General features: G+C 33.8%; 1 protein-coding gene across 5 annotated transcripts in view; it reads right to left on the reverse strand.

Moving 5' to 3' along the window:
* The window catches only part of LOC106883935 (eukaryotic translation initiation factor 2-alpha kinase 1), a 60688-nt gene that overhangs the window by 10086 nt on the left and 41873 nt on the right, over window positions 1-8729 (reverse strand). For 2 of the 5 annotated variants that reach the window (XM_014935080.2, XM_052966642.1), the window contains 6 exons: window positions 8086-8194; window positions 6832-6926; window positions 5473-5569; window positions 3240-3325; window positions 2387-2527; window positions 424-516 (listed from right to left, as the gene is read on the reverse strand). In XM_014935080.2, the coding sequence (XP_014790566.1) occupies window positions 424-516; window positions 2387-2527; window positions 3240-3325; window positions 5473-5569; window positions 6832-6926; window positions 8086-8194 (621 nt within the window). The remainder of the gene's footprint in view (window positions 1-423; window positions 517-2386; window positions 2528-3239; window positions 3326-5472; window positions 5570-6831; window positions 6927-8085; window positions 8195-8729) is intronic. The other 3 variants (XM_014935081.2, XM_014935082.2, XM_052966643.1) reach the window with 3 other exon arrangements.

Here is an 8729-nt window from a genome sequence, read left to right on the forward strand (position 1 = left end):
TTACGATGTCGAGGGTTCCAGTTGATCCGATCAACAGAACAGCCTGCTCATGAAATTAACGTGCAAGTGGCTGAGCACTCCACAGACACGTGTACCCTTAACGTAGTTCTCGGGGATATTCAGCGTGACAGTGTGACAAGGCTGACCCTTTGAATTACAGGCACAACAGAAACAGGAAGTAAGGGTGAGAGAAAGTTGTGGTGGAAGAGTACAGCAGGGTTCGCCATCATCCCCTGCTGGAGCCTCGTGGAGCTTTAGGTGTTTTCGCTCAATAAACACTCACAACGCCCGGTTTGGGAATCGAAACCGCGATCCTATGACTGCGAGTCCGCTGCCCTAACCACTGGGCCATTGCGCCTTCACAGTGACTCACTATAAACTCTAGAAATTATAAAAGTTTTAAATATATACTAATTCACTTACATCTTTTGAAGTACATAAGTATTGGCTCAAGATGTTTTGTGCAGTTAACCGTTCAGCAGGATCTTTTTTTGTCATTTTCTTGATTAGTTCAGCCTTTGAAAAACAAATAACACATGGAATAAAAGTTAATTGCTTTAAAATTTCCTATTAAACAGCTGAGATTCGAGGTAAAAAAAACAAACTGATATATAATATTTAGAATGGGTTATAGTACATTTTTTACTATTTTTTCTTCAATCACATATTGTAGAGGGGAGAAAGAAATATTAAATATATCTCGAAATTGTGGATGGAATGTGTGGAAGAGGTAGACCCAGGAAGACGTGCGATGAAATGGTCAGTAAAGATCTTCAGAAGTTGGGCCTCACAGAGGGGATGACAAGGGACCAAGTCTTCTAGCAGTTTGCTTGCATGAAAAGACATGTCAAGCTAAGTAAAATTGGGATTGTCCTTGCATACAGGCATGTTCCCAGCATCTCTCTTCAGCTGAGTGACACTAATCTTGCAGGATCATGGGTGCTGGTGTCATGTAAAAGCACCTGTGCTGGTGTTGCACAAAAGCACCCAGTACACTCAATAAAATGGTTCGCATTAGGAAGGGCATCCAGCTGTGGAAAGCATGCCAAAACAGACATGGCGCCTGGGCAGCTCTTCAGTTGGCTAGCTTCTGTCAAAACATCCACCCATGCCAGCATGAAAAATGGATGTTAAAGGATGATGATGTATTCATGTTTGGTACACACAAAGTAAGTGTATGGTAGGTATCAATTATTAATCAGGTTAGTGTAAAAGCAATTAGAAATCTAGCTATGCAGATCTGGCAAAGATGGATTAATATCTCCATCATCTCTATTAGTAAAAGCGAAATTCTGTCTGTCTGTCTGGGACCCCTGTATCTGTCTACATTTGCTCTGCATAGACATCACCATCACCATTCTACATTTCTATTAACTGTTTTTCATACTGGAATAATATGGAAATGTTGGTAAACAGTTTTACACTTGGTCATTTTGTTTAATCAATATCAATTTTCTATATTCTGAACACACTCTTTCTAAGTTAAGCAAACATTTTCAATATAACAGTGAGATTGAGTGAGTGAGCATGCATGCATATTCACCCAGGAGTTACAAGATATAAAAAAACATAGCACACATCATTATCATTTAATGTCCACTTTCTTTGTTAGCAAGAGTTAGACATTTTGACTACAACTGGCAAGCCAGAGAGCTGCATCAGGATCCAGTCCGACTTTGGCTTGGTTTCTACAACTGGATGCCCTTCCTAATGCCAACCACTCTGAGACTGTAGTAGGTACCTTATATGTGTCACCAAAACAGGTGATTTTACATGTCACCAGCATGGATGCTGTTATGGATCACTGGCACTGGCCACAGCTACAATTTCATTTGGCTTGATTAAACAGAATCCACAATACATAACACATGCAGCTTTTTAAACCAACAAATGACTTAAAAAGTTAAAGAACAAACAAAACATTAGACCAGTGCTTAATAAACAATTTAATAAAAGGAACAAGCTATTACTTACTAAACCTATGTATTAATGATTACAAAGATGGAATTTCCTTTCCTCAGTTTTTTCCCTTCTCTTTTACTTTCCTGTCTTGCAAGTTATTTGGTAACTGCACTAGTGCCAGTGGCACAAAAAAAAAAAAAACCTGGCACACACTGTAAAGTGGTTGGTGTTAGGAAGACATCCAGCTGTAGAAACTACACTAAAGCTGACATGGAGTACAGTGCAGATCCTGTCAAACTGCCAAAATGCCAGCATGGAAAATGGATGTTAAATGATGATGATGAAAAAGGACATTACACAAATGTCAATTAACTAATAAACCAGCTAAACAACTAATGTAAAAAGAAAAATCACAAGCCATGATTTTACCATCTAACCAACATGCTGTTATTTACAATTCAAAGGTACAAAGCATTAATATTACCTGATCTGGGAAGTTCTGTACTACTAAGTTATCTATTTTAGAATTTTCTTTCAACACATTGAACAAATCTGTACGTTCAGACATTGTAGTGAAAGAGTAATACAGTTCGTATATGATTAAGCCAAGGCTGTATATATCTGACTGTAATAGAACATGAGAGTGTTATTTAAATATATCACAATTAGAGGAACATTTTAAAAATAAAATTATACATTTTCTATTATTCTATTGGTGATAGTAGTGATAACCATTGTGTTCTTGGTCTAGGTAATGTGTTTTCTTGGTTTTGGTTACCTTATGTATGTTTATTGGCGTATAAGGGTGGAAGCTTGATTAAAATCTGTGAGAAGTACAAGAAAAATGACAACCCTGAGTTACCAAGCCTATGATTAAAGGCATTCTAACTATGACAATGCCATTTTCATTTTGTTACATCGTGTGTTTAGAACTAAATTATGCAATGTATTCTATCTTCTGTAAGATAGTAGGTGTAATTTAGCTTTTAAGTTTAGCCACCCAACTGGCCACAGAGTGTTTCCCTTCTTTCTTTGTAAATTAAATATTTATTATGAGAGTAACATTTGTAGTATTTTTATAATATCCATAGAATTTTTATAGATAAACAAAACAATTTTATTTTACTCTGAATACTGGCCATAAAAAATCTGCCTCAATAAATTCCATCCAAACTGTGCAAGTATGGGAAAAGTGGATGTTAGAATGATTTTAAACATGCATTTTATTCTTACGTAAAACTTTATCATTTTTTGGCGAAAGACAGTCAATCAAATCATTATATTTACTCTATTTATGAAAGAAAAACCAACCAAGATAGCTTTATTAATGTGTTTACCTTTGTGTCATAATTTGAAGAGTTTAGCTGTTCTGGTGCCGAGTAAGTTGATGTACCAACCCCCACAGAAAGGGAAACAAAATCTTCTGAAACAGATGGAAAGGAACAAACAAGATATTAACTTTACACTTATGGCTTTCAGAAAGTAGTCTGAACTGGGAGACTGCAGTCTAATGAGTGAAATAAATAAAAGAAATAAGCTATACAGTAACTCATCATTGACTATTTATCAAAATATTCTTCAGTTTTGCTCAAGTAGGCAAATTGTAAAGGAGAAACATGTTGATATTTTGGAAGACAAGATATTTATCATAGTTAATTTAATACATTTATATATATTTTGCTGTTTAATAATTATTTTCTTAGGGCAGTTTTCTTTGTTGGAGTAGTTGTTTTCCTCAGCTTAAGGCTTTTCATATTTCTAACCATTTGTTCATGAAGTAAGTACAACTTACGTTAGTAAATAGTTCAGAGATGGAAAGTTTTCTGGTAATGCAATGTACAGCATTGTACAAGGGGCTACTGAAAAGTTCCTGGCTTTAAGGGTATTGTGGAAGGTCTGGTTAGAGGCCCAACCTTCTGAGTTCTTTTACAGGGCTTAGAAAAACTGAAGGATCACTGTAATAAGTTTGTGAATTTGAGAGGGGAATACGTTGAATAAAATCATAATTAACTGATCCTCCTGTATTTTCTTTTACTCCAAAGCCAGGAACTTTTTAGTACCTCCTTGTATTTCTGTATCTTGTGAAAAGTATTGAGAGAGGGAGAGAAAGTTGAAAAGAGAAAGAGAATTTGAAGAGTTAGCAGAATGTAAGGAAGTGTGATGATGGATGGGACACTACTGTTGTTAGCAACTGAAGAGCTGAGAATAGTGATCCAAAGAAGTAATGATGTCCAGTGGGAAGCGGGAGAAAAGTAAAATATTACATTTGAATGAAGTAGAATAAGAATTTGAATATATATAGCTTTACCAGCGATGGTGGCAGAAGAATTCAGAAAAATTTGAAGAGATTCTTTTGATAAAAGATCAGTGTATGGATTTAATTGAGAAGAGTTGAGAGCCTGCAGGCTGTATTGTGTATCTATGATGATAGAGTGAATGTTGAGCAAGATTTGGTTGCTATTTCTAGTAGGCTGATTGGCTGCATAAAAACTCCCTCATTAATTCATGCTAGGTAAGTGTTTCATAACAGCATCATTTGCTCTCTTGTCAATGTCACAGTTACTGTAATAGTTACTTGAAAGTATTAACAATTACAAAAACAGATATACAATTTGTACAGTGTTGAAACATGTAGTTTTTAAGGCTGGATACTTTTCTTACAATATAACCACTATAGTGAATATGTGAACTTTTGACAGGATTCTGGTTTAAGTATCCCATAACTTTTTTATTTTTTGGAATCTTTAGAAAATGGTTGAGAATTTATGCTCTACACATGGGAATTAATATGATTATGAAAACAAAAATTAAAAAATTTTTTTAACCCTCACCCCTTAAATCCTAAAATTGAACTCTTTTTCAATTTTTTAAAAAAAATCAGAGTTTAAAATGCAGATAGTCTGAATTTGTTGCCTAAAGCCCACCAGTCGACCACCCATGGGTGCATCACTGTTACATAAAATGTGTTTATGAAGAGAAAAATAATGAAAAATATCAATATATGTCAGAGTGACAAAGAAATGAGGACGGTATCAGATGGTCATGGGATGTGCTAAAAACAACAGATAAATTACCCTTAAATCACACAAAAAATTTTCTTGTTTTTTTCATAGTTGTATAAATTCCCATGTGTAGAACACAAATTCACAAAAATGTTCTGAAAATTCCAAAAAATAAAAAAAGTTATGAGGTGTTATATGGGTTCCTTAAACTAGAATTCTGACAAACCATCATCATATAGTGTCCCAATATCTTCACAGCTAGTGTGGCTGTTTAAATTATATCTCTAAGACATAACAAAAAATGTCCCAGTATTTCATTTAGCCTTGTTTTCTTTGAAAAACTACAGGAATCAACACAAAGAAATGTATATGCATGTCACAAAAAGAAATATTACTAATAAACTATGCCAGCATTGAAGACAGATGTTTAAAGGTAATGATGATGATGATGAAGCAGTAAATAATACAATTAATTATATCTGATTTTTCCTTATCCATTAAAAGGAAAAAAGTACAACTTTGTACCTAATTTAATAGAATAATAATAATTAAGAAGAAAAGGCTTTACCTTTGGTTACATCTGAATCAGATGTGTAACTTCTTTTCGCCAAGCCAAAATCTCCTATCTTTACTGAGAAGTTCTCTTTTAAAAAAATATTAGCCGGCTGTAAACAGAAATAGTAGTATAAATATATTTCATTGAATAATAAAGCCTGAAAATGAAAAACTGGGTGCTCCTATTTTGTTAGATACATGATTCAGATTACCTCTCATTTAAGGCTTACATAAACTGTTTGTCTACTTCAAAAGATTTAGTTGGCAGAGACAACACTAATGACTTCTTAATATAGTAGGTCAGTGTATTGAGAAGTATATTTTTAATGACAAGAGAAGGCATGGTGATATGGTTAAGAAGTCCACTTCTCAACTACATGCTTTTGGGTTGTTTTGCTGAGTGGCACTTTGGACAAGTGTCTTCTACTATGGCTGTGAGTTGACCAGAGCCCTATAAGTAGATTTGGTAGATAGATGTTGAAAGTAGCTGTGTGTGTGTGTGTGTTTGCAATAATTGTAAACAAGCATTGCCACCATACAAGTGGTGTTCTTCTGTGAAAAACATCACTTCTCATGGAATAATATCACTTTGTTTGGAATCAGGTGAGGATTGGCCTCAGTGAATTCCGTCTGACCAAAGCAAACATGAAAAAGTGGACGTTAATACAATGATGATGGAACTGTCTTCTTTACTTGTGAGCAACAGGTCTTTGGATATTTACTAAATATTGGTTTCAAATTTTGGCACAAGACCAGCAATTTTAGAGAAGGGATAAATCGATTCATCGACCCCCAATGCTCAACTGGTACTTAATTTATTGACCCCAAAAGGATGAAAGGCAAAGTCAACCTTGGTGGGATTTGAAAGCAGAATGTAAAGATAGACAAAATGGTGCTAAGCATTTAAGCCCAGTGGGCTATTGATTCTGCCAGCTTGCTACCTTATATTTACTAAATGTTACACCTGGTAAACAATAGCATTGTCGATTATAGATTTTGAAATGGTTAATCAGTGGTTCACTGCTTTTCTGACAGTACAAGTGGCAAGAGCATATCTGTAATTCAGAGCAAAACATACCACTCATCATGTGGGAGAGGTATTCCATTATTAGTAGTATTATTATCCCCATAACACAAACTTTGTACAAGAGCTGTTCTAACATTACTGTCAATAGTTGTTAGCATCTTAACTTAGATTCTTGCATCATTATTGCATCTAATATTATGAAATACTATCATTAGAAAATGAATAACTGAGAACGATGATGATGTTTTCATGTAATAATATTTTATGTATCATGGATCTCCATGGATTATTAATATCTGAATTTATTTCCTTTGAATAAATTAAAAGACAAAAAGCATATTTTACCTTTATGTCCCTGTGAATAATTCCTCTGGAATGTATGAATTCTAAACCTTCCACAGTTTCTTGGAGAATTTTCAGATTATTTACAGTATCAATACCTGAGAAAAGAAAAGAAGTCATTGCTGTCAAATAATATTTTGGTGAATGATACAGAATCTAAAATATTAATTAAGAAAAATATTTTAGTGATTTTATAACAAGGATATTCTCTAACTCAGTGAATTGTATCTTAAAATACTTGATTGAGAGTAAAGATTATGTCATTTCCAATTTGAAATTTTCAAAGAAATGCTGCTACAGTTGTTATGATTCAAAGCAGATATTTCATTCTCTGGAATATTAGATTTGTCTAGGAGGAATGGAAGCTTTATCTTGGGTGTCAAATTAACATATTTCTATATTAACTATTGCTCATCTTTTTAATTTTGTTGGGTCAAACATGTTTAGTACTTGACCAATTACAAGCTATGTAATCATTTTAAAATCAGATTTTGAATGTTTTGCATCTCTTTATCAATGGCAACCAAATAAACAATTTGAAATTAAATTTTCAATCTAAATTAGATTTATCATTATTCATGGCCCCAGGAAAAACTGATGTTCTCATAATAACCAGTTTAATATTGTTTGCTTTATTTTTCTAATTATATTTTGTATGTAAGATGAGCAGGTAAAAATCATTAAATATGTAATGGAGATGAAGAAGTAAAAAGAGAAAAAAAAATCAATACTCTGTGTTGCCAACAGTACATCATCACCAGAAATGGAGTCATTTAACATGGCAAAACTTAAGAAAGACAGACTAATAGCTTTCTTTATTATATGAGTGATGGTGAATAGGCATTCTTGATTGTGTATAGCTTAATAATTCAAAGATAGTGCTGCAGCATACCAATGGTACTATGATGCAGTTGTGAAAATGTTTAGAATACCTGCTTTTGAACCTGGGCCAGTCAATTGACAATTTAAAAGAATAGGCACCAGAAAGATATTAATGTAATTAATAAATAATGTATCACTGGTACATTTAGTTTCCTGGGTACACAACTGAACTTATTGACAGAAACACATTGGCTTAAACAGTCAAATAATAACACTGTTATGGATTGGGGCTCATATCTAACCTTCTGAACAAGATACAAATAAATAATTTTTTGTACACATAATATAACTACTAGCACAACCTTGTATTTCAATAAGTAAAACTAGTAAGTAATCCATTTAACAGTTACTTAGATAATCCATGAGTAAACTTACGCTCAACTAGTGGTTTATCATCTTCACTGTTTCTGGAGTTCAGCCAGTCTTCTAATGTTTGTTCACAAAGTTCCATCTGTATATAAAGTGTTTTACAGGATTTATACTGCTAAAAAAAAAAAAAAAAAGAAAAAAGAAAAAAGAAAACAAACTATAATAAAACACTTTCAAGACTGACATAGGATTATGTATTGTAAAAAGCAAAACATAAACCATAAAATAAAATTTGGTTTTAAAATTTTTAAACAAACCCACATATACCTGACAGAAAATTTAGAAAATTGTTTTACAAAAATACCTTTTCTATTTAATTGATTAAAGCTAAAATTGAAGACAAATTGAAAAGTTTAATATTTTCTTTAGTCATCTCTTTTACTCTTTTACTTGTTTCAGTCTTTTGACTGTGGCCATGCTGGAGCACCGCCTTTCATCATCATCATCATCGTTTAACGTCCGCTTTCCATGCTAGCATGGGTTGGACGATTTGACTGAGGACTGGTGAAACCGGATGGCAACACCAGGCTCCAATCTAATTTGGCAGAGTTTCTACAGCCGGATGCCCTTCCTAACGCCAACCACTCAGAGAGTGTAGTGGGTGCTTTTACGTGTCACCCGCACGAAAACGGCCACGCTCGAAATGGTGT

Source organism: Octopus bimaculoides, chromosome 3, assembly GCF_001194135.2.
Source record: "Octopus bimaculoides isolate UCB-OBI-ISO-001 chromosome 3, ASM119413v2, whole genome shotgun sequence".
Taxonomy (NCBI): Eukaryota; Metazoa; Mollusca; class Cephalopoda; order Octopoda; family Octopodidae; genus Octopus; species Octopus bimaculoides.